The following is a 27,914-nucleotide window of genomic DNA, read 5'->3' on the forward strand; positions in this document are numbered from 1 at the left end:
TACCAAATATCAAGAAAATCGGAAGAAAAAAATGGGGATGGAGGTACATATGGACATCGAGACTGGTTTTATTAGGTCATCTCTTTAGAGATGACCTAACAACAGGTGCTGCCCATGTACTTGAGGGTGAACAAGAAGGTGTGGATGACGTCTGAACTTTTTACAGACTGGATCCATACCTGCTTCGTTCCTCAGGTCGAGAGGTACCTGGAAGGAAAGAACCTTTCATTCAAGGTACTCCTGCTGCTTGACAAAGCTCCTGCCACCCCACGGACCTGAACGGCGCATCTTCATCATCCTCATCATCATCATCATAATTTTGCAAAGTTACGTGTGCTGTGTTTGTTTCATAAAAAAATTGAAATGGTACATGATGTTGTTGTTTTTTTATTTTTTATTTTTGTAATTTCATGGTATCTTTAAGAGACTTTAAGATGCATTCTTCAATAAATTGGAAAAGGTACCTGGTGTTGTCGTTTTATTATTTGTAAGCATTTTTAATGAAACTGCAATCGTGCATTTGTGGTCAAATACATTTTAAACTTTAAAACTTTTCCTCTTTGAACCAGGAACCACTGTGAACCGATAATGTTATCCTCCTTGTCTCCATTGTAACAATTCTTGACTTTGGTGGTGTCGCCATTTGCGGCCTTTTTCATGAACCAGGAATCGCTGCGAACCGATAATGTTATCCCTCTTGTCTCCATTGTAACAACTGGAGGGGGAGCACTCGGAAGAGTGCAAAACCTCCGCCGCCAATACTGCTGGGTCACTTAAGTGAACCTGATATCCTATTCATTGTAGGTCAAAACGGATCAGACTCTCTAACTTTTTTTAACTGTCTTTTTTTCTCTAGCAATTTTTTTTGGGGGGTGGGGGGGTGGGGGGCAGGGTTGGAAATCACTTAAAACATGTAGAAATGCAAAAAAATCAAATATTTTTCAAATAAAATCAAAATTTTTTTGAAAAAAAAAGTTGCAAAATTTTCGAAGTTTTTTTTTTGGACCAAGTCCAAAATCTAATGGCATGATCCTTGGACCATACCTAACCCCCCACCAAGTTTCGCCGAAATCCTTCCAGGAGTTTTTCCGTAATACTGTTCACAAACAAACAAACAAACCAACAGACAGGGGTGAAAACAGTAACCTCCATCCATCTTCGATTGCGGAGGTTAATGACAAAAAACACTTGCGGATTTTCACCCCCCCCCCACACTCGACAGAATGCTGGCTGGGTGGGTTTGGCCTCAACATTCACGGATTTTTCGTGGGTTGGGAAATCCCTGAAACCTATCCCCCCCCCCCCCCCATTTCCCATTGAAACAATGCCTCCACATTCGTGGGGTTTTCCCAGAATGTATCCTCCATGAATGTCGGGGTCCTTGTGTAATGTTTTCTGTGAAACCACTTCATCAATCGAAGTGCAACTTCGCAATTATGACGTAGTAATGATGGGTAAATACAAGTATTAAATTTCAACTTGATCAGATGCATGGTCTCGCAGCCAGAATTATATATTTTTTTGTTCTGAGTTCTTTTTGATTTTTTGACATTTTATTTTGAATAAGGCTCACTTGGCTGTGCCTGGATGGGTTTGAGGGTAGAGGAGTATCAACTGAAATGAGAATCCTATCCAGGTTCCTCCTGATGACTTAAGTCATCATGTATATAAGTTAAAACAGGCTGAATCATCAGGAATTCAATAGAATTATATATATATATATATATATATATATATATATATATATATATATATATATATATATATATATATATATATATATATATATATATATATATATATATATATATGTTTGACCCCTCCCACACTCCTCCAGCTGAAGAAGCTGCATAAAGCAACCCAAGAAGACCCACGCAAGGTGAGTGTGACGCTGTTTCGAACCCTTCCCAGAACTCCTGAATGGTTTGCATCATTACTTTTTGCTTGCTTGGGTTCCTTTTGATGACTTCAATGCAGGACTGTACCTATTTGGTCCTCAATTTGATTTAATTGTATATATTTGAATCCCATTCTTAATTCAATAGAATAATAATAAACGTCATGGGTCAGGGTCAGGTGTCCGATCAAAGCAGGGTGGCATCAAAGCAACTCACTTGGTCAACTCAATTGGTCTTGGAACCCGGTCATCACTATCAGCAGTTATAAAGTGGCAGTTCCAGTTATGTCTATTATTAATGACATAACACACCAGTACACAAACGCCACACAAAATACACAACACAAAACTGCACAAACACCACAAATAAGTCTTGGCAAGGGTCTGAAATCTCTGAGATGATGATGATGATGACGATGACGATGACGTTGACGATGGTGTATTTTTGCTGATTTAAATCTTACTGTCCTTTCTCATTCATGCAATACATCGGCAAGTATTTAAGAAATAAAATGGCTCTCTCCATGGTTGCCAACGAAGTATGACTGGCCTGATCTTGATAAAGCTTCTTTTATAATGTCGCTTTAAAGGAGCGCTGCTTTGAAATCAAGTTATTTTTCTCTGGAGTACCAGTACCTTGATTTGAAGCATATCAACTTGTACAAAAGATAGGAAAGATACAACCATGTGGGAATGCACATAAGGAAGGTTTCACAGAACAGCGATGCACTTTTTGATTTATTTTCATGCATTTGTTTTGAGATGCTCTACCCTTGGAAAGAAAGTTATATACCTGTGGCATTAGTTGGGCAACGACTTACAGTAGATTGCCCAGCCAGCGTTCTGCTCCAATCCACCCAATAATTCTCTTCTGCACAGACTTCGTGAGGCTCTGCCAATGTTCACAAACAAAGATCGACATGTTAAACAAAACAACACAACCAATTTCATTGTCTGATTGTACTCGATGGTTCAAATTGACATTACAAAAGACAAATTAACTTGCATTGCGTTAAAATATCTCCGATTCACTGATGAAGGTGTATTCTTTCACACATTACAGCTGTCATGATTCTTCCTGATCATGGCGTTCGACATTTAACTCACATCGTGTTATTCTAAACTCTAAAGGATTCACAAACGAGGTGTTTCAGAGAAAACCTGTTTTTAGTGCACACAATATAAAATTATACACAAAGGACTGAGGTAGAGACAATTTGCTCCATGAGTTCAGCAAAGGTATCTCATTTCAACTCTATTGGTGAGGGTAGGATCCTACATTGCTATGATACAAACCCCAAAGAATTACTTTCGCAAAAGACAGCCTTGATTAATTGTGGATGGGACAACCATATTTGAGGCCTTAGCGAGGAAGGAACGGGTTAAATTTGGTGTTCAAAATTTCCTGTGAACGAAATGCTGACAAGCATGTAAAATGCACCAGGGTTTGTTTAACTTTTGCAATCTCGAAGTGTGTACAATAAGTAAGAAAATAACATGTAAATGTATTTTTTTTTATAGATGTACAGCGGCCTGCTAAAGTATTCACCCCTCCAAAGTTTTCACATTTTGATGCCACCTGAGCTATTTCATGATGCTTTCAAATCAAACTTAATATATCGAGACTTCACAAGCTGCTCCAAAGTGATAAAGCTAAAAAAAAAAATGCAGATAAAATGTGAATACATTAAATTAACAGAGAAAAATCAGATGATTCTCAGTTGCATAAGTATTCAAACCCTTTCCCCAATTAACCATAAATCACTTCAGGAGCAAATTATTTGTTTGAAAGGTTACAAGATAAATGTAATAGGTTTCACCTGTATGTAATCAGTGGTTTAACTTTAAAATGAAGCTCCCACTTACCGAAGGTGCAACTCACTTGGTCAACTAAAAAGGCAAACGTGGATATTTTTTGGCCCGTACATTGGTAGAGTAACTGCTAATGACCATTAAGCACCATGAGTGACCAATTGCATCCCATACGACAAACTTTGTTTCCTGAAAGAGGTGCAATTTTCGTAGATGAAAAAGACACTCCAACACACACTGCTGTAAATATTAAATCCTCATTTGAAGAACATGAATGTAAGGTAAAATATCTTCCCTGATCTGCTCATTGACCAGATTTAAATAATATTGAGCCATTATGATTCATTCTCAAGAACAAGAGGAGGAACAATTTCCCCTGAGCAAAGTCACTCAAGGAGCTTCAATCCTTCCTGATTGAGGAATAGTATAATATACAGTACCTCTGTCAGATGTGAAAACCATGAACGAGTCAGTCTCAGTATATATATATATATATATATATATATATATATATATATATATATATATATATATATATATATATATATATATATATATATATATATATATATATATATATATATATATATATATATATGACCCCTCCCACACTCCTCCAGCTGAATAAGCTGCATAAAGCAACCCAAGAAGACCCACGCAAGGTGAGTGCTACGCTGTTTCGAACCCTTCCCAGAGTTCCTGAACAGCTCTAATGACGCTCACACATAGTACACACATGAGAATCCTAATGCTACACACTTATTAGTGAATCATCAGCGATAGTGTAGAGAGAAATGTGTACATTTCAAGATAATGCATACAAGATTACACTGATTATACCTACGAGGCTCTTTGGCTAAGCATATAGTCTCAATTCTGAGGGTGGGCTAAAGACCAAGGACTTTATGATGCAGATATCCAAAGGCAATATGAGTAATGAGCACAGTCCTTGTATGACAGCAAGTAGCAGATTCCCCATCTGACGTATTGCAGCAGCTGGCATATGATGTGAAAAATGCACAACTACTGCAATTACTGGAGCAGTATGATGGAACAATGTCACCAACAAGCCTCTCCTGGAGACATTACATGAAAATGGTTCTAACATTGCTACAGCTGATATGTGCGGAATACACAGGTGATTGGCAGATGCATAAATCTGCCTTTCTTGCCATGTTGCCATTGTTTGCCCACTACAATGATAATGACTCCAGGAGATGGGGAATAGTGTTTGCAGGAGATGTACACTAGTTGGAAATTTCCAATCCATATGTGTACCACCAGTTCAAGGATGCATATTTTATTGTGAAAACTACACACAAAACATTCAAGCAGATCAGTACTGACTTGGAACATGTGAACAAGGTTGGCAAGGTAGCAGTTCGTCTGGTATGGATTACCCAAACAGACAGATAAGATGTTTAAAAACTGGTGGGTCAACTTAAACGATTCTCAGTCTTTACGACAAACAGCCAATATTTGACATGCCTTGCTACTCATTACCTCTGAAAACATCAAGACTGCTTTGTTCACAGTGCAAACATGTGGAAAACAATATCAGAATGTTTGTGGAGACCAGAATTGTACAAGGGAAGTAGGATTCCACACAAAGCTGAAACAATCACAAAGTGTTGGTCTCCAAACAATGTACACTGGTGAGAACAAAATAAAATAAAATAAAAATCCAACACAAAGGGACAAAGCAGCAAAAGTGGACAAAGTGCTCTTGCAGCGGCTTATGGTGGCCAAAGATGCTGAATGTGAGACAGATCTCAACTATAGATCTCAACTATATTGTGTCATGAACTATTACCAGTCCCACTCTTCATAGCAGACTCAGCTGCAAAATATATGATCCACAAACAAGATTGCACTTGGATCCTGAGCATTGAGGAAGATGTGAGCATTGAGACTCTTCCTACTGCAGATCTTAAAACTTGCACCATTATTGATGGTCAAGCCTTGGTACAAGCGATTGGAAAACCAACAGGGTCAAAGACATTTGGGGATCTTTCTGATGTATTCAGTAATATAGTATTGTCATTTCCATGAAGGACACTCAAGGATAGATGTTGTCTTTGATAGACACAGGAAAGGGCCAATCAAATCTGGTATCCGAGCAAAACGAGCAGGTCCAAGCATATCTATGTGCCGTAAGATTCATGGTAGAGACGTTCCTTTACTTGTCAGCGGGAAACAATTAATCGACCGCCTAGACAACAAATCAAATCTGAGTGAATTTCTGAGTGTGCAAATTCTGATCAAAGCAAAGGACACTTTGCAAAATTGTGAGTTAATTACATCTGGATGCTTTGCTGATGAAACTACTGCAGAATATTCCCAAGGATTAGATATCCATCGACTTGAATCAACTCAAGAAGAGGCTGATACACACACTATACTCCAAGCTGAGGCAGCTTGTCAAGCAGGGTTTGATCATCTCATCATCTCATGCTGACACACAGATGCGTTGGTGCTCTTTGCTCACTTTGCAGCATAACTGATTCAACAGATATGGATGAGAACAGGCACTGCACAATAGTGACACTTCATTGCTGTCCATGCCATCCAGTTAACTCAAACTCTCCAAAGGAACATCCCAGCATATTATACCTTAACAGGATGCAACACCGTCAGTCAACTGAGTGGGCATGATAAAAAGTCCACATGAAAGACGTTCCGGAAGCATACAGCCCTATTAAACAATCTTGGACATGGGGTTCTTTCTGAGGCCACAGATAAACATGTGGAGTTCATTTGCTGAGTCTACTTGCCAAACACGAATGCTGCAGCAATCAATGATGTGCGTTACATGCTATTTCAGGTCAACACCAAAGAGCGAGAAATGCTTCCTTCATCCCAGGGATATCTTAGCCAGTACACCATATATGCCCACTACTAGAGTGAGATTTACTCTTTGCAAAACAATCCTTTTCCTGATCACCATTCACAATGGATGGTACAAGTATTCCACCAGTGGGAAATTTTAACCACAGTTGATGGTAGACGACCCCCTACCACAGGAATTCATGGACGTAGTGTCCTGTTCATGTACAAATAGCGCAACTGCAAGATGTACCTGCAGATTCAGGCAGTTAAAGTGCACAGGTGCATGCACGTATGGTGACGACATCTGCCAAAACCCATTCACCATGATGGACGATGAGGAATCAGACTAATTGTCGAGTGCACATGCCCACCGTGTGTGGAATAGAATAGTGTCAGTAATGTGTAGGAACGCCATAGCCTGTCTACAAGTAATATGCCATCATCACGGCACCCCTCGGACTATGATTAGGCAAGGTGGGCAAGGCATGTCCTATTCTGTGCAGTTAATGAATTGACTGGTGAATGTTAATCTAAACATGAGCCATTATGTCAGTTCCCATTGAAGGACTTCAATATCAGCTCATTTTTAACCAGGTTTAATGAAAACAGAACATCAAATGACAGCAATTGTTCACTTTCTGACAGCCATACCAAATATGGGGATAACATTATCTTGTGTTTATAAATAAATTATGTTGCATTATTTACCCAACTAGTTGGTGTTATTTTGTTCGGAGATGAACTGGGAAAGTTTCGATACGAACATTGTCAGCATTCGCCATGTATATAACACAGTTTTAGAAACTACTAGACGACCTGTGAACCCGTTGGGTTCCCGTTGAGACAGCTGTTGATAAAAAAATCATTTCAAGAAAAAAAAAAAGATAGTTCCAGCGAACTATACCGCTGAGGTTGTTTGCAATGATCAAATTCTCCCGAAGAGTACTTGGCTGAATTGGGAATTGATTTTTTTCATAATTTTTTTTGTTGCCCGATTTGAACAAAACTTGATACTGCACACCGCAGGAGAATGGTAAGTAAGGTGGCCCTAAATTTTTTGCGCTATCATGTACCGTTTTGGCTGTATTTTGGGAACATACATACATACATACAAGATGAGAGTTTCAGTAATATACTAGCAAAGTACCCGCCCATGGGCGGGTACAGTTATCTGTTGAATGGCGTTGGTCCTGTCTCGATTGGATGAAATTGAGAAATTGACGTTATCCGGTGACCTTGACCCCGTGACCTTTGATCTTGACCTTGACCTTGATCCCCTTATGTCCGTTCCCAAGGATCACATATGCCAAGTTTCATCTCATTCTATCCAACGGTTTGGCCATCTATAAAGGACAAACAAACATGAAAAATTGACGTTTTAGTCAATTTATGACGTCATAACTCAAAAACCGGAAGTCGGAAGTGAATGTCGTCAATCAACGGTGTCATTTAATTTTGATTATCTGTCGAATGGCGTTGGTCCCGTCTCGATCGGATGAAATTGAGAAATTGAAGTTACCCGGTGACCTTGACCTCTTGACCCCGTGACCTTTAACCTTGAACTTGACCCCCCCCCCCCCATGTCCGTTCTCATATCCCAAGCATCACTCATGCCAAGTTTCATCTCATTCCATCCAACGGTTTGGCCACCTATAAAGGACGAACAAACACACACACATGCATACATACAGACATATTCTATTTTTTTAGTATAGTACATAGATTGTACACTTTCGGTCCTGAAACCAAAACTAGATTTTGTTATATTTTGGCCTATTTTGTAATTTCCTGTCAACCACAGCTACATTATTGATATATGTGTTGATTATTAACATGCGCCTCATTAATCCAATCATTTTGATTCCAAACTAAGCTATGTAGCACGATAATTAATGGATTTATGGGCGATCATGCATATTTTCAAAATCGGTATAACGTGCGTAAACCTTATTTTGCAAAATAGGTCATATTCAATGAAAATATATCACAATATGAAGTGTCATCCAAGCTGGTTGAGATGAGTAAAGGTCAAAGATAAACGCTCACCTGGAGGGCAGCTTGTAACATTTGGGAACCCCTGATGTGATTTTCCACATTATTTTCCTAAACTATTAAGACAATGTCACCACAACACCACTCTTAACGAACCTTCGGAAGAGAACTACCTTGTTCTCGAAATGTCAGGCTTTAATAAATAAATTAGTATTTTACTGCTCAGTGTGCCACCTTTTACCAATATGAATCCTAAGCTGCAAATTTTCCAATAGGAACACACACGCCCACACGCACATACGCACTTGCTCACTGTAGGGTCAACCGGGGAATGTTTTTGGCCAAAATCTTTCACAAACTGGCTGAGCAGGCTTGGCATTAGAATGAAGGTAACAGGAAACAGGGATTTGGAACTTAGCCACAGTGCCGGTGATAACCACTAATCCAGAGAGACACATTGGGGAAATTAATGTCCACCAAAGAATGCTGGCAAAGGGTGCACCCATTTGATCATCTGTCAAAGGGAGGATTCACATATTGATGTATGTATTTATTGATTGATCGAGTTGCTTAAATTGATATTTCCATTGCTGCCACAAGCCGAATTGTGCAACTATTCACAATGAAATACAATAAAATACGAGTTATAACAATGGATTGAAGCAATATTCAGTGCAATTCTTATCATCCGTAACAATGGGAATGCTAAAAAAAAATCGTTCTCATGAGTCATTCTGAAGTCTGACAAGATAAGGCATTAACTTCGATGACATCTTTTTACTTCTGGATCTGATTTCACTGTACTATGGCGTAGTGGTGTTGTTGCCGTTGCTCAGACTGCTTTGGTGGCAGCCCTTGTGGGAATCTGTCACAGACTAACTTCGCAAGTTTTGGAACATAGTTCAATGCGTTTACGACTCAAAGTCGATAGGGTAAGTACCTGAAGAGCATCGTCAAACGATTTGTACTGGTCTTGAAGAACTATCCTCAAAGCGCATTTTTTAAATATATTCAAACATATTTGACTAATGGATACACCTACTGTTGGCCTGGTCACTCTGATGGTTACCATGCCCAAGCAGTTGCTGTAGCTGTGTCCAATAAACTGACTTCAATGACAATTGAGGTAACACCGGTCAACGAGCAACGAAGGATTCGTCACTTCTTGGGTGTCGTTTCCCTGGTCTCTATATGCTTCAACTGAGGTGAGTGATCTTAGCGTGACGGACGCATTCTATGCCGCGCTCAAGACCGTGGTTGATCAGTGCCGCAGGCAAGATACTCTTCTAGTCTTGGGGGATTTAATTGCATTGACTGAAACTGATAGGGATGGTTATGAGACATGTGTTGGTCCCCATGGGTCTGGAACTGTGAACCATAATAACACTAATTTCTTTAACTCTGCAAGAAGTCATGGGCTTAGGGTGGCTGGTTCATGGTTTCAGCACCCACAAGCTCATCGCTGGACTTGGTATGTCAATGCTGGTGGTGTGGAAAAGGAGATTGACCATGTGCACGCTGATGACTAATGGAGGATAATCCAGAACTGCAGGGTCCACCGGAGTGTTCAGTTCCTCAATACCGACCACAGGCTTGTTGTAGCAACTCTGAAGTTGCAGATTAAATCTTGGAGAATGGAACCCTCACAGCCGAGGCTGGATGTTGTCAAGCTCAAGGATGAGAGAGGAGCTGAAGAGTTTGCAAACAGGCTGAGTGGGGATTTGGGGGGTCTGGGTGCTTTGGGGGGTCCTGAAGAGTTGTGGAGTGCCTTCAAGACCACATCCTTGATGTTGCCAGTGGATGTCTTGGAAATCACAGTAGCGTGAAGAAGAATTTTGTCTCTCAAGGGACACCGGATACCATTGACCAGAGTCACAGGGCCAGTCTGAATGGCAGAGCTGAGCTGTTCAGGAAGCTGAGGCGTAAAATTGAACATGTGCTAATGGTGGAGAAGGAGGCCTATGTGTGCGGAATCTGTGAGGGGGTAGAGCATCAACTGTGGTCAGTCACCCTGACATGGGAACTCACCCATTGCGTTACTCCAAGCCCACCCCTCGGTGCAGTGCAGTTCGAGCGGAGGGTGGTGGAATCTTGACCGAGCAGTCCAAAGTAAAGGCCCGCTGGGCCAGTTACTTTGAGCAGCTGCACCAGGCTGATCCACCAGCTGTCGTGTTGGATGTCAGAGGTGTAACTATCCCAATTCCTGACCCTCCATTCAACTGTGATCAACTTCATTTGTGGAAACACAGGCTGCGATAAACTTGTTGAAATTGGTAAAGATCCTGGGATTTGTGGCACCAATTGTGAACTCCTCAAGGCTGGTGGAAATGCTACACTCGTGTTTGTTGCATGCAGATCTGTGCCCTACCTAGAACATAGGCCTCATCACAACTGGCTGGAAGAGCGGCCTTTATGTCCCTCTCTTGAAAGGGAAGGGAGATCACCAGAAATGCAGCAAATAAGGAGGGATGATGCTGCTCTCAGTGCCGGGCCAGGTGTTTGCTTAGATAATTAATAGGGTTCACCACCATCTGATTGAGCACCAGCGTCCAGAGCAGTCAGGCTTTACACCAAACACGTCAACAATTGACCATATCCTTGCTCTTTGCAACCTCACCGAACGCAGACGAGAGTTTTGGCAGGGGCTACTTACAGCCAATGTTGATCTCTGCAATGCATTTGATTCAGTGAATCGGGCTGCCCTCTAGAGGATCATGGGTCTTTGTGGGGTGCCACCAAAACTGATCAATCTGATGCCTGAACAAAACTCTTCTACTGAGAGTGCCGTGAGATGTGGTGATACCATCTCCAACTTAATTCCAGATGTTACTGGAGTTTGTCAGGGGTGTGTGCTGGCCCCCACACTTTTTAGCACATGTATGGACTAGATTTCTGGGGAGGATGCCAGGGAGATCAAGCTGCGGTGCATCGTATGAAAATGTCAAGATCTCTGACATTTATTTCACAGATGATGCAGTCATCTTTATGGAGACTTTGGATGTGCTGAATGAGTGGTCGGAGCCGCTGGGATTACGGGTTTCCTGGGTCAAAACTAAGATCCATTCTTTCAATGACATACTTGATGCTGCTATCTTGTCTCTACCTGTTTGTGGTGATGATGTTGAGGTCACAGAGAGATTCCCTTACCTTGGAAGTGATATTTATGTCTCTGCTGGCTGTGAGCAAGAGGTCAATAGATGTCTGGGATGGGTCTGTGGAGTCATGGATTCACTGGATCATGGGGTGTGGCACTGCTGGTACCTGCACAGGAGGACGAAAGTCTGAGTCTTCAGATCCTTGTTCCTTCGAGGCTTGATCGACAGATGTGAGACTTAGACTCTGACTAGGGATCTGAGACAGAGACTTAATGCCTTTTGTACCAGGTCTCATTGGAGAATCCTTGGCTATTGCTGCTCAGACTTTGTGTCCAACGAGCAGTTGCTGAGAGAGACTCAAATGTACCTGCATAGTCCGTGAACATCAGCTGTGGCTGTATGAACATGTGGCTCGTTTTAATGACACTAATACTGCTCACCAGGCTCTCGCAGCGAGGCAGCCTCATAAGAGTAGGAGGCCAATAGGCCAACCACATGCCTCACGGTTGCAACAGTTTGATCAGCATCTCAAGGAGATGGGGATGGGCCAGGCATGTGCCTGGGGGAGGCCAGACAGAGGCCCCTTGAGTACCGGCAGAAAGTGGACGCAGCGACGCGCTGATCCAGCACATGCTCCCATAGCTGACCTGACCTGATGGTCAGAGCAGAATGTCATACTGGCGAACAGTACTCAAGAAGTGGTCTAATGTTCGACTTGTATACCATCATCAGTTTATCATTTGAGGCACCAAAGTGATTCAGGATTTTAAGAACATACATCTTGCACAAAGCTTTGGATGCAATGTACTGAACATGTTCATTCCTGGAGCTGCATGCTGTTGATTTCCACTGTACCTTGGGCAGGTAGATTACATGCAAACTAGACACTCATGAGTTAGTACTTCGCTTGATTCAGTCGCGTATTTGACTGCCGGTACCATTTCTGAAGTGATTCCACCAAGTCTGGAATGACACTGGGTGATTTGACACAGTGACTGTCTGCAATAGTTAAGTCTTCTACGGATTTCCATTGAGGGACTCGGGCTTGGTCAAGTGCATCATTAATAAGTTCTGGGAAAATCAGAGGTCCTAATCGTGTCCCTCGTGGGACTTCTGCTCTGGTGGTGAGTGTTACAGACAACTGGCCTTTATCAGTGCATCTGTTGGCTTCGCCCCGACCAAAAAACTGCACATTCAAGGGATCAAATGTAATCTTGCTCCAAGCTCATACAGCTTTCTAATGACAATGTTGTGGTCGACAAGGTCAAAGGCTTTAGAAAAATGTGTGAATACAGGAGTTGACACCATTCTTGGTTTGTCTACTTGCATTTGAAGATAGTTCAAGAGATCTACTAAGTAGTGAGCATATGAGACACATTCAGGGTTTCCGAACTGTTGTTGATTGATGTAAGGTTGATTGACTGATAACAGCCATCTGTACACGAACAACTCTGCGAGTTTGGCAAAATGGTTTGTGAGTGAGACAGGCCTCATATTGTCAAGTTCAGGTGCTGTTGTTTTGGGAATGCTTATCACAATCGACTGTTTCCACTGGAAAGGTACAGTACCCTCTTCATAGGAACAGTTGATGATTTTACAACAAGATGTGCTAAGCTCCAGCGTATTACCCTGCCGATGATACACCAAGGTGACATTTTATAGCTGGGCCATGATTTGAACTCAGGCTAGCTGCTGGGCTTCAATTTGGTGGTCCACCATCTCATATCCTCCCCAAACTATATAACCACAGTCTTTACTGTATTAATTTACCCTTCCTGGACCAACCTTTGTATTTGCAAGGTTGTAATGATTCCTGCACTCCTCTCTCTTTCTTTTCCTGTTTGTTAATTCCCTTGCTTGTTATATCCTGGCATTGCCCCCACCTCTCAATATCAGTTATTACAACCTGTCACCTTGCTCTTCCAATAACCTTGATCTTTTTGTGGAGAAAAAAAAGTGAATGCTTCTTCAATATCCTGAACAAATCCTTGAGATAAGAATAATAATTGTTAAAGCTTGAGTCTAAAGTTGTATGTCAGATGATAACCTCAATTTTGTTGGATGCATCTAACCTCAAAGTCAATTGTGACATCACAACGTTTTTAATTCAGTGTACCACCGCTGTGTGTACAGATTCAATTCAAACTGTTATTAAATTATCACTTTTCTCAAGTAAAAGTGGATTGTATAAATACTTTTTGAATTGAGTCCATACAGTTCGCCTGATAATTAATGTCAGAAAAAATGTAATGCCCCTTAGCTCTATAAGACATGGCTTGCTTTTTCTCACCAGGACATTTTTGCTCATTGCAGTTGCGCGTCTCCTGAAATGGACCATGACAGGTGCCACTGATTCCTTTGGCCTCCAGACAGACACGATGGCGTGTTTTCTTCCCACCATCACACAATTTAGAGCAGTCTAGCCATGCCCCCCAGGTTTTCCAGCCCAAGCTTCCTGCAAGACATGATCACACTTCATGATTTTTGTTCAAAACCATCCACACTTATTGTATTCTGTGAAATCCATTTCAAGTATTTTTCTATGATTCCCTCCTTCCATTCTTTCTGTGCTCACGTTTCTTTTATCTATAAGTGTTCAATGTTTATCTCAAGCAATTTCACCATGAAACTATGATACTTGAATATTGTATTTCTTAAATAAAACCTGGCAGGGTCACCATTTCTATCAGACAAGAGTCATAAAAAACATAAAGATACAAGTACATGTTCTGAAATACTTTTTTTTTTTAAATGGCATGGACATAGGAGCTGTTGGTCACTATTGTCCTGAACAGGAGAAAGTAAAATGAATGGAAATTGCAAGTAATATTTTGTATTTTTGTATTCATTTTATCACTGCAGACATTACATTAATAGTAAGCATTCTGACATCTATAAATATTAGAAAATGATGCATGCATCGACAATTGTGGGGCATTTAGATAAGGGTGTAGCAGTCTTTATGGCGCTGCAGAAAACAATCTTTTTGTATTTCTCTTATTTAAGAAGCATTTATCATCATTGTAGCGAAATCCCATGAAAGCTACCTCCCCTTACCCAGCTCCCATCACCTCTCGACACGACTCTGGTATTTGAGTGCCAAACTCAAATAAACAGCTCCATTAGACAAAATTATCTTTGCCTCCAGCACTTTTTATGGCACCGTTCAGCATCATTCACATCCATTCAAGGCCATGTCAGGCTGAAAGTCCCAAATGTCATTCTTAATCATTAGTTTTACTGCATTCACTGTTCTGGGTTCAACAAATTGTGTAATATGACATTTGGATACAAGACATATGAGGACTGTCACACCTGAACCATACTAAAAGTGCAAAAAAGAAGTTCTCAGCTTGAATAGTAATTGCAAAAGTCATACAGTAGTCATAAACCATCTTAAAATTCACAAATGGGCAGAAAGACGTATTCCAGGTCTCAGTGTAATGTAATACAAAGATGATGTATCCCACTGGTTTCTGGACATTGATTGTGACAGATGGCCATTCTGTTCAGGTAAAGCTTCATCTCCGGCTTCCACCATCCCTCCAGCCCACCCCCTGCTGTCTTCAAGTCTTTGTCACCACCAATGGGCCATCTGTCGGGTGAAACTGCACAGCTAGGATGATGTTTTGGAAGAACTGCCACAGAGTTTGTGATGAAACGGCGATCCCAAATCCTAACGTGAGCCTCCACAGCCTAAGGCCAGATGGATTTGTTCTGGATGATTGAAAACCAATCCAAGGAAAGAAACAGATTTTGTGTGCACGTGGTGACTGGAGCAGCAAGTCTTAAAAAAAAACTAGGGTAAGGCTTCTGAGTATTGCGAAGCAAAAGGTCACACACTTTTGGCTGGCTTTCATGATTCTGACTAAAAAAACAACTGAGTGAGCCACAGATTATTTCCAGTCAGTCCATCAGAATGAATTTAAAGATTAAGAATTCAAGAAGTTAATGATCGACCAGCAATTAAAATGTCGTAGCTTTAAATTAAAGTGTTAGACTTTATTCTGTAAACACCAAATCTGGTTACATAACATAATAAATCAACAAAAAAAGGATTTAGAAACCCTGGATTGCAGCTGCAATTAAAAATTGTAACAACTCGCACTGTTTATTTATTAATTCCTGGGTATTCATTTAGGAGTCTCTTTGGTTTCAGTTCTAATGCAATATAAAGATAACAAGAGAAAATATAATGTCCATCACATCAAATCAAAATTATACATTCATCAAAACTGAATATAAAAAAGGAAATAGTTTTAGTCCAGTGGCATAGCGACGAAAACGGCCAGCATCCAAATTTTGCCCAGAGCTTCCCATGGGTATTACAATGGAAAAATGCCTAACCGCCAAATAATTTGTTACATAGGAGGACTGTGACGTCATCCTGATGCCGTTTAAGCTTCCCGTCCATCAGATATTTTGGCGCTTTGACTTTTCTGAACAAGCGAACTCATGCAGTGTTTGTGTGAAAAAATGGTTCTTTTGTCTGGCACGTAACGATTATTTCACAAGGCCACCAGACTATTGTGACTCATTTCTCTGAAAAAAAAGAAAATATAATTTAGTATATCGTTTTTCTAACACTATTTGTCAGGGTATATAGGAACATCAAGCAACCTGCTGTGCAAATTATTTCTTGAAAACAAGTGCTAAACAACAAACAATGTTCCTTATTATGGTCAAGTTTCGGAAAATGTCCGAAGGCCAAGTCATGAATGTACATTCATATCAAGAGCGATCATTTTTCGAACCATGCCCTTGAATGGTATTGGTTAATTTATCTGTCTTTCAACACAATTCCACTTGCAGTTTGCAAGTAATTTGAATGGTTTCATACAGAAAAAATGGGATTACTTTTTCTTGTTTGAAGGCATTTTGTACATTTGTGAGTTCAGAAAATTGAAAGCATGAAAAAACAACAAAATAAGTAAGAAGTAAAGTCAAAGTAAGAAGGGTTGGCTTGTTTAGTGTTACTCTCTGAACTTGTTTCTGGCTCATCATGTTGAGAAATAACATTCAAATTTAATATCTTTTGTGTATGTTTCCATTGTCTACTCATGTCATTGTTAATTAATGTTAAACAATACTGGTGTCTCTGAGCATCCATGACCTGCAGGTTATTTATGCATACAACCCCTCCCCCTCCCCCCCCCACCTACCCCCCTCCCCTTTCCCCCTGAGCAACCTCAGATGAACTTTATTTTAAACAATGATCCAAACGGCCAACTCGAAGGGCACTCGGTTGAGTGCATACCTCCGTCACATAATGCCTGATCATCGAGAACATATCAGGCCCAATACATTTTTGAAATATCATGCTATATATCGTTTTGGCCCTATATCTCAATGGTGAAGAATAACTGTAAAAACTAAATAATTCTTGTATTCAGATCCAGATTTGGATCTTCGCTAAAATCAAATCAATTCGTCTTAGATACACACCCAACATGTCCACCAAGTTTCGTCCGAATCCGTCCACAGCTTTTTGAGATATACTGCTATACATCGGTTTACACCGATCTCTCAATGGTGAAGAACTACTTCAAAAATTATCAGATCCGGATCTTCACCAAAATTGAATCAATTCTTTTTTATAAATTTTATGTAAAAATTATATGCCAGACAAGGAATCAAACTCAGGTCCTCTGGAAAACCATACCAATGCTCTGGCATCTGAGCTATCTGGAAAACAATGCCAGTGCTCTGCCATCTGAGCTATCTGGATGACCCACCAGCTGAGTAACGCAATTCTTCCACATATACAAGTGCCGCTCTCTTTCCCCTTCTGCTTCCGGGGCACTCGCTGCCAACCATAGGAGCAGCTCGGGCATGCTCTCGAGAAGGGTCATCCCCCTGTGGGGGGACACATTCATGTCCGTTATTAAACCCCACATGGGGCAAAGTAATATACTTAGAAAATGAACAGGATAGAACATCAAAAATATATGTGGGAAAAATTACATGCTTAGACTGGGAATCGAACCCAGGTCCTCTGGAAAACCTCAGAATTGTGTTGAATTGCAAATTCAACGCAATTGTAAAAAATATTTTGGAGAAAAAAAAATTGCGTCGCTTCGCTGGTGGGTTGCCCAGATAGCTCAGATGAGAGAGTCCTGGAATGGTTTTCCCGAGGACCTGGGTTTGGTTCCCAGTCTGAGCATCTAATTTTTCCACATATATTTATAATGTTCTATTCTGTTAATTTTCGAAGTAAATTATCTTTCTTTCGAAGTGAACAAACCCAAAACTTCTCTTCAAATTTCAACTCAATCGGAAGAAAATTGAGGATTTTAGAAATACCACCTTAGGTGTTGATCTTTAGCCTATGTTGACCTTTTGGTCCATGTTGACCTCAAAAATAATAGGCTAGTTGAATTCAGTGACCTGAAATATAAATCTTCAAATTTCAAGTCAATCGGATGAAAATTGAGGATTTTAGAAATCTCACCTAAGTTGTTGACCTTTGGCCTATGCTGACCCTTTTGACCTCAAAAACAATTGGCTTCTTCCTTATGACAAACTCTACTATGTGGTGCAGTTTCGTGAAGATGGGTATGAAATTGTGACCTGTGGGCGACAAACAGTCAAACAGACAAACAGACAATAACAAAATCGACTGACCAATATACTTGAAAAATCTTTGATTTTGCACGTAACAAACAGACAAACAAGAAAAAGACATTGTGCAGAGCACGATACTTGCAAAATCCACGCCCCTCTCCAAAGGTTGCCATAGATACATGAAATCGTCCATGTCATTTAGATTAAAATTCACAATCTTAATCAGATTTCAGGTCAATCGGATGAAAATTGATTATTTTTTCAGATTGAAATTGATGATTTTAGAAGTTTGACCTTGTGTTGAACTTTAACCTTTTGACCTTAAAAAAGTTGCTTTCTCTATTCAGTCATGGACTATGCAAATCGTGTTCAACTTTCAAGTTAATAGGATGTAAATTGATGATTTTTCAGTTGAAAATTGATGATTTTAGAAGTTTGACCTTGAGTTGACCTTCGATCTTTTGATCTCACAAAAAGTTGATTTCCCAATTTAGTAATGTACAATGCAATTGCTGTTTAATTTCTAAGGCAATTGGATGAAAATTGACTGTTTCAGATAAAAAGTTGATGATTTCAGAAGTTTGACCTTGAGTTGACCTTTGACCTCAAAAATAGTTGATTTTCTCATTCATTGATGTAATATGCAAATCTTGTTCAAATTTCAAGTTAATTGGATGAAAAATAACGATTTCAGAAATTTGACCTCAAGATGACCTTTGACCTCAAAATCAATGGGTTTCTCAGTTGACTGCCTCTACAACTTGGTAAAGTTTCATGATGATTGGTTTAGAATTGTGACCTGCAGGTGACAAACAAACAGACAGACAGACAGAAAAATAGAATAACAAAATCGAGGAACCAATATACTTGAAAAATCTTCGATTTTGCAATGAACAAACAGACAGAAAGAGATGAAAACATAACCTCCTTCATAGTCCAGCAGCGTAGTCTGATATTTCAGATCAATTGTTCAAATTTGCATAAAAGCACCAAAATTGCAAAAAACTAACCCTAACCCTAACAGCCAAAGCTGACCAAGGCAAAATCTCGGGTGGCTCCATATCTAAAATTGTTCGGAATACATTATTCTATATGTGTACGAATTTTGGTGCTTTTATGCAAATTTGAACAATTGGTTTGCTATGCTGCAGTACTATCACCTTCGGTGGTGGAGGTAATAATGGGAGAAAAAGAAAATATAAGGAATGAAGAAATAGAGAACGACCAGTAAATGTCAGGGAATTGACTGCTGAATCATATTGTTGGCGATTTTAAATGGACTCGGCGTGCCTCCCGTTGCTTCACTGACAGGTTTAACCAAATACAGCATGTTGGACTTCACAAACATATCGCATGTCTCCCTGTGTGTCAATGTAGATATAAAATGATGTAAAACACAAGAAAAAGGATTTTATATAACAAATAATTGTTGTTGTCAAGTTATGGTTGTTGTTTGTGTGCTCCTTCTGTGTACTTTTATATATTTTTCTCTTGCTTCAATAAATATTACTACATATAATGTAAGTGCTCTTCCCGTGTCCTTGCAAAGGTTTTCTGCTGTCATAGAACAACAAATTTTACCGTTGGAACCACTACAAGAAAGCTCGAGGTCCCACTTCTTCTTCCTCAATCCCAGAAACAGGCTTTCAAAACAGGGAAGTTTGCAATGAAACGAACGAATATTTCTTCCAAGTAAATTGAGTAAAAAAATAATTTTTTTCCAAGTAAAATTATATTATTATTACATGTAATAAAGAAGATAAATGTATGTAATTTGCTAATTTTAAATAAACACTTGCATATCTCGCTAAGCTTTTTAAATAGAAGTTATTGTACATATATCTTGTGTGTTAATAAATGTACATAAATTGTATAAATCACTTCACTGTTCCATTGTTTTTTTGTTGGCACTCTTGCGGGGAACTCCCAACTTCTTGGACATGGCAACTTCTCGAAATTGGCACTATTGGGCGGGTCCTTCGAAGTGCCCAGTCCGGGAAGTTCCACTGTATTAGCTTTCCAACGGGACTGCTTGTATTGTTACGGCCCAGGGTTTGAGGTTTGCCATGAGCGGAAGTGCTCGAGTTCCTCCCGAACACCCTGCCCTGAGGCCACCAGCCATGGATAACTCCATGGCTCGGCGGGTTGGTAATCAACCACGAACACCGATTGGTACCACCAACCCTGGCAGGGTGTCACATTGCGTGGATTTCCATTTCCAGTGGATTCACAGTTTCAAGGTGGGCCCATGCCCTCGATGCGTACTTTCTTGATATTACCTGATCAGGTGCAGCCAAGTGGAGCTTCCAAGTATGCACCAGCGAACATGTGGAGCCAATAGGTGGGGTAGAACTTCCCGGCTAACACTACGTGTGGACGATGCTGGATCAATGGAGGAAGAGACGCGATAAACCGGGTACATTTTCAATAACAGCCATTTATTTATAACAAGGGCGAGGAAAGGTCTGTGGTATAATAAGCAAGGGATTCAACACATGAAAATACATACAGCAAGGGAAAGCAAGGATTGGGGAGGTGCGGAAAAAATGAATTCAATTATATACAAACACAAAAGGTGCAGTGTGTGGTTACTCCAATCCTAAAACTTCTAGAATCTTAATTACGCTAAATAAACATGTGCCAACAGAATAATTCCGAAGGAAAATTAGAATAGTACAGAGAGAGAAAGTTCAAGCTGGTTTTGACCTCTTGATTACCAAGCGAGGTCGACTCACCAATGCGAACCCAGTCGCCAAGGTGGTGGAAGGGATGAAGGAAAACTGAGGGTGTCTATGGTGCATGGTTGGAGGGAGGCACGGTGAGGGGTGTGGTGATATGCAGGTGAAGTGCAGAGAGGAAGGTGCAAAGATGTGAATCAAGGGAGGTTGGAAATAAAGAAAACAATGTGTGAGAAGATCGTCCTAAAGTGATGTGTAAAGAGGTCTGCACATGCAACGTCTAAAACTGCACCCGGTCTGGCGTCTGACTCTTCCACTTGTTTCACACTCTGCTCCATGGGCTTAATTCTGCTCACTCCACCTGCTCTGTCAAGCTCTGTTGTTCACCGTACCATGACTCAAATAATGCGCAGCCAGAGAACCGAGTGAACCTAATGTGCTTGACGCATTGCCCTTTATCATCCCCTGGTGGGAGCAGTGCTTGTCATTGGATCAGGTGGAGTGATGGGTGCTTTCCAGTGCCCTCATTGGTGTGCGGACCATGTCATTAGCTCTGCCAATGCGATGGTTTGGCAGCGGAAATAGCCCCATTTGCCTTCAGCCCTTGCCACATGGTTGAGCTCTGAGATTAGCATGAGGCGCAGTACTTGGTCATGCGTTTCGACCGTGAACACCGTCCAAACATGCAAAGAGGGCCACAATTGAGTGGAGCATCAGGGCATCTCATATGACTGAGTAGAATTCAGCTCACATTTGCGCTTCAAATTACATGCCAGAACGTCCTGATCCAAGTATCTACTATGGTGCGTTGATCTCCCCCTTCTCCTGCCATTCCAGAGGACGGTAGTGAACGTCAGTGGTGACGGTGGTTGAGCAATGGCAGCGGTGTTGCAGCATAGCAGCTGTAGTGTGGTGAGTCATGATGGAGGTGGTTCATCATTAGTTGTGGCTGTTAATGGTGAAGGTCAGCGAGCTTGGATTGTGGTCCGATGGTGTGGTAATATTTATAAAGGCGTTGTGGTGGTATATTAAATGCTGCAACGTTTGGGATTAAGTCTGGTTAAGGCTGAGGTGTCATGCCTGTTGGATAATGGTGTGTGATTTGAAGGAGTTTTGGCAGCCACATGCAAATGCCTTGTCTCTTGCTATGATCTGCATGCTTGCATGATAGAGAATTCGTCTGTGTAGCAAAGCAAAATAATGTAACGAATGGAGGATGGGTGAAGAATAGAAAGAAAAACACTATCTAAAGCCCACACAATGTATTTTGTATGCCTGTTGTTGGCTTAATGGTTAGAGTTGTGGGCTTGGGATCGTGGGGTCCTGAATTCAAATCCCACTTGACTGTTGAATTAATACCACTTGGGGTTGACTCAGCCTGTCATCCTTCTGAGGTTTGCAAAACAACTACCAGCTTGCTGGTATCCTGTGTTGGAGTGGTGACCAGTCCATGATTGTGCCCAATAGCCCAGGAGACTGCTTAGGCAGCACAAACGCTCTGCACAGAGTATGATCCCGATGGATAGAGTGCATATTGTCCCATAAACCCACTACACATAAGGGAAGGGCTATCTAAAATGAATACTAATGAAATAACTCTCTTGGGACTGCTATATGTTGTATGCCATTGCCTTGGGGGAGTGCCAGTTTAGCAGAAACCTAATAGTATTATTATAAGAGAGCAGACACTCTTCAGAATAAGGCATTACGGATGGAGAAACTAACATCGACAGTCACTCAAAAGGGGCTGTGTTCAATAATCATGGGGGTTTTGTAACCTTTATATGAATCCTGGTATTTGATGATTGCATGAATTTAAAGAAAGATAGCTTCACTCAACCAACAATGTGTGTGAACAACTTTCAGAGCATTAAATTCACAATTTACCAACTCCATTTTCTCCTTCCTCACACTGCGACTCGAGTGTGAATAGGGTCGCAAAAAAGTGGTCAACCAGCAAACAGTTGACCATAGTTCGTTGAATTTCCATTTGGTTCCTTTGAGTGTGCACATGGATTTGGCAGGTTATATCCTGATCTGCGATGTTCCCTTACCCCAAACTCTCTCTTCCTTCACTCCCTTTCTTCTGTCCCCTTCTCCAACTCCTCCCCATCACACTAACTTGTTCCTTTCTGCCATCGAGTCAACTTCACAGCATTTCCCACTGGAGCCTCACAAAGGCCTTTCTGAAGAGGCATTTGCTTACCCAAGCTGCAAACACAGCGTCTTGTGCCGACCCCCAAAAATACAGGCCCTTCATTTCTATTCGTAGCACATCACTGAGGAACCTCTCAACAACCCATCCTCAACCCAAATCCACAGCACCTCAAAATGTTCAAGTAAATTTTAATCCCAGCAATGATCATGAGGAAGGATGCTGAAGAAGGATGATGAGGAGGGGATGAGTATGTGGAACACCAGAGCATAATGAAACATCATGCTTGTTGGTAACACATTTGCATCATGTAATTAAGGAGAAGGAAATCTCAAAAACATTTCAATTAAATGATTTAGTTTTCTTTCAACCAAATTTCAAATATGCTATCAAGGGATCAAGTGTGTCAAAACGAGGTAAGTTAGCTGAATATTCTGTTCCGTGTTATGACATCTTAGAAGTCATTCGTTTTGAGTTGTGTGTTTGAGTAGGTTGTTAGAGTGTGTAAGAGTAAAGGCTTGTTATGGAGAGTATCTGATCACTTTGATCAAATATACAAGAGTTGACTCATAGATATGTTGCCTAACAATTATGTAACCTAAAATAAAGCGTCGTAGTTCGATAACAAAACGAATTCATTGGAGAACTAGAGGGGGAGCACTCGGGAGAGTGCAAAACCTCCGCCGCCAATACTGCTGGGTCACTCAAGTGAACCTTATATCTTATTCATTAAATATGATGTCAAGTGCTGACATAGTTATAGTTCTTTTCTCCAACATTTTTTTTTTTGGGGGGGGGGGGTTGGAAATCACTTTAAACATGTAAAAATGCAAGAAAAAAAAATCGAAATTTTGTTGAAAAAAAAGTTGCAAAATTTTTTTTTTCCTCTCAATTTTTTGGGGGGGTTGGAAATCACTTAAAACATGTAAAAATGCAAAAAAATATAAAAAAAATTCTCAATTTTTTTTTTTGGGGGAGGGGTTGGAAATCACTTAAAATCTGTAGAAATGCAAAAATATATTTTTTTTCTCTAACAATTTTTTTTGGGGGGGGTAACAGTTTTTTTTGGGGGGGGGTTGGAAATCACTTAAAACATGCAGAAATGCAAAAAAAAATCCTCTATTTTTCTTTGGGTGGGGGTAACAATTTTTTTTTTTGGGGGGGGGGGGTTGGAAATCACTTAAAACATGTAAAAATGCAAAAAAAATTCTCTCAATTTTTTGGGGGGGGTAATTTTTTTTTGGAGGGGGTTGGAAATCACTTAAAACATGTAGAAATGCAAAAAAAAAAAATTCTCTATTTTTGGGGGGGGGTAAAAAAAAATTTGGGGGGGGGTTGGAAATCATTTAAAACATGTAGAAATGCAAAAAAAAAAATTCTCAATTTTTTTTTTTGGGGGGGGGGGACCAAGTCCAAAATTTAATGGCATTATCCTTGGACCATACCTAAAACCCCCCCACCCCCAACAAATTTCGTCGAAATCCGTCGAGGAGTTTTTCCGTAATACTGTTCACAAACAAACTAAACAAACAAACAAACAAGCAGTCATAGACTGGTACTTACGAAATCGTCAACTTGACCTCTGACCTTGTCTAACAAAAGCTGTCTCTAGAGAAGGTAGTGACGCAAACCAGAAGTTTCTACGATGATTCTGTACCAAACCATCAAAAATCGAATGTTTTGGATGTTTGACCTCACTGTGACCTTGACCTTTGACCGATTTTGACCAAAACCTAATCAGCGCTAGCCATCACCGTCCTGAATCACGTGGTGTAATTTGACATTGGTAGCTTCTTCCGTTCGAGTTATCTGTACCAAACCATCAAAAATGAAATATTTGACCTCACTGTGACCTTGACCTTTGACCGATTTTGACCAAAATCTAATCAGCGCTAGCCATCACCCTCCTGAATCACGTGGTATAATTTGACATTGGTAGCTTCTTCTGTTCTCGAGTTATCTTGCCTACAAACAAACAAACAAACAAACAGAAATGGAAGGCATCAATATACTTATGAAATCTTTAGATTTCGAAAGTAACAAACAGAACGGGGTGAAAACAGTAACCTCCATCCATCTTTGAAGATGGCAGAGGTGAATAATGATGTCGTAAAGAAAAATATAGAACTTTGTTAATTGACTTGTCAAGCTAAGGACTCAACTCTGATTGTACCTTTGGATCTTGAAGGTGAGTCCATCAATCCAGACAACAACGGCATGCCTGGCAATTCCAAGTGAGTATTTATCTCATGAGGTGGAGATCTGAGATTCAAACGCCATGCATATTAATTTGTTCCTCATGTACTTGTAATTCATGTAAAGAGTATTGATGTTTTTGAATGGCATTGTCCTGCAATTGATATACATGTTCACAAGCAGAAGCCTGTGGGTATAAATACCAGTATACAGGGTGTTCCAAACAGACCTTGGCAACTTTGGTTGTTAATATAAGAGTATTTAGAACCACAAAAGATACAATGATACCCTTTGATTTATGACACAGAAACTCATGAAGTTTTGTGCATATGATCAATGCACTTCAATGTGAGCTCCGTTTGTCATGCACAGAAAATCAAGGGAGTACATGAGTTCTTGCCATGCTCGGCTCAGCATCTTTGCGTCCACCAGTGTGTTTGCAGCTGTGATCCAAAAACAGAGTTCCTGCTGGTTTGCCACCTTGGTGTTGAAGAAAACATCTTTGACAACCCCTCACAGAAACAAAATCAAAGGTGGGAGGGGGGGGGTTGTCTGGTGATCATGGAGGCCAAGCGGTTCATCTCGCTCAATTCAGCGACCTGGAATTTTTTCATCGAACTCGCTCGAACGACTAAGGCCCAATGAGGAGGAGCACCGTCCTGTTCAAAAATTATATCAGGTTTCAGGTCTTCAATCTGTGGGAAGGCAAATCCTTCCACCATGTTCATGTAAATCGTTGAGGTCACCGTATCTTCCACAAAGAAAAACGGACCCACCAAGCTGTCACGGAGAAGGCCACACCACACATTGACCTTTGGACTGTCACCTATGTGTTCAATGACCACGTGGGAGTTTTCAGAGCCTCAGATCCTCACATTGTGCCGGTTGACCTTCCCCGATACAGGAAAGCAAGCTTCGTCTGTGAACATGAACTTTTTTTTTAGGTAATCTTCATCATCCTCTATGCGCCTGAGCATTTCCAAGGCAAACACCTTGCGTTTGAGTCCATCATTTGGTTTGAGTACCTGCAGAATAAGGATAGCGTAGATGTATGTGTGCTCACATCTGAGGTTCAAATCTTGTCCCTTACTATGAACTGCCATCCTGGTGTTTCACAAGCAGGGCAAGGCATCAATGTGTATGCTACCACTTGTATGGACAATAAGACTGGGCATTCCATCTACCAGCATTAGTTCGTGGATATTAGAAATCCCAGTGTCCTTCACACAGAGCAGGCGAGCCATCCCTGGCACCATGAACAAATTACAACTTCTTGCTCTAACCCACAGGGAGGACTGCATCAGGGGCACTGTCACATCCCTGCAAGAAATTATGGAAATCAACCTGCAGCCACATGAAACACACGAACGACTTCGACGATTATAATAGCTTTAATAATACATATTTTAGCAGAACATCCACATGTGAAGAAGATTGCCTGATTACCACGAAAGCTTGAAAAATTAAGGCACCACCAAAATGTAATCGCAGCTGAGCGAGCAAGGCTCAAGTCCGAAGTTTTTTGCTTCACGCAAGGTCATGATAAAAGTAATGTTAGGTCTTATATTGGAGTTACTCAATCCCACCACACCCGTCCCCAATGGAGGGGAGTAATCACCTGGCAAATGATGCTTGCACAATTATGGGTGAAGAACACTCGGTGCACAAAATATTTGATCTGAACAGCACCTGTTGGGTCGCTTTATATTAACTGGTAGTGCCTTCATCTTTTGAAAATCTAAAACAATGTACAACTAAAAAATAAAAAATATATAAAACTATTTAAATACCAATGAAAAAATTGGCAAACCATGAAAAAGTAATGTGCCCTTCAATTATAATTGCTCCACACAATTAAAATGAATATGTTTCCTGTGTATAACTCCAGATGCTTCTGAAAAAAATTCCAAGAGTCCAAGTGGAAAGTTTCTCCTTTATATTGTGATAACAGCATGGCTTGTATCTCAGGGTTTTCTGTAAGTCATCTCGTAGGGTCTAAATTGTGGATAGAAAACACTTAACTGCAAACTATTATCCTGGCACTTTGCTGACAAGGCACAGCATTAAAATGTATGCAGTTCTTTCAAAGGACGTTATTCCAGCTGATCCATCTGCGAGTATTTGGTTGTGGACCTTTCAAAGCCAAAGGTGTCCTTAAAAATAAGCAGGTCATTGCACATTCGAGCTGTGGTCAAGTGAAAATTCCTGCCCTTGATGAGGATTGCAATGGCAGATCCTAGCGATCAAGTTGTGATCTTTACAGGGGTATATTTTCAGCAATGAAATATTTACTATGAATTATGGGTGCCCGAATAGCCTTGCAGGGTTGGGGAAGCTGGGGAGGTTTAAAAGATAAAAGGATAGATCCTTCTTTAGGTTGAAGAATAAGACTTATCAATCCATTTCTACTACATAGTGGAAAGAATGTGGCAAAAATGAATTTTCCTTGTATACAACCAACCAGTGCTTATTCACTTGCCAACGGCCAACAGTGGTGTCAATAACAATGTTCTGAAAATGTGGTGCAACAGAAACCTGATCCTTCAATCTGTGTGTGTTGAGCCCTAAAATCTGCCCAAGGTATTGGTATCTGATCTTCAGAAGCTGCTTAACACTGGCAGCATTTCTGTGGGATATCCTGCAGAAATTATTTGGAAAGTCCTTGAATGACCAGAGAGCAGTCAGAAGACATTGCT

General features: G+C 40.6%; 1 protein-coding gene across 4 annotated transcripts in view; it reads right to left on the minus strand.

The window, feature by feature from the left end:
- LOC147020412 (adhesion G protein-coupled receptor B3-like) overlaps positions 1-27,914 on the minus strand; it is a 713,921-nt gene that overhangs the window by 373,765 nt on the left and 312,242 nt on the right. For 2 of the 4 annotated variants that reach the window (XM_085895730.1, XM_085895731.1), the window contains exons 4-5: positions 13,916-14,080; positions 2,691-2,789 (exon numbers count right to left, since the gene is read on the minus strand). In XM_085895730.1, the coding sequence (XP_085751856.1) occupies positions 2,691-2,789; positions 13,916-14,080 (264 nt within the window). Of the gene's footprint in view, positions 1-2,690; positions 2,790-13,915; positions 14,081-27,914 lie in introns of those variants that run through there. The other 2 variants (XM_085895733.1, XM_085895732.1) reach the window with 2 other exon arrangements.

Source organism: Eptatretus burgeri, chromosome 9 (genome assembly GCF_056783735.1).
Source record: "Eptatretus burgeri isolate ZD-2024b chromosome 9, Ebu_testis_v1, whole genome shotgun sequence".
NCBI lineage: Eukaryota > Metazoa > Chordata > Myxini > Myxiniformes > Myxinidae > Eptatretus > Eptatretus burgeri.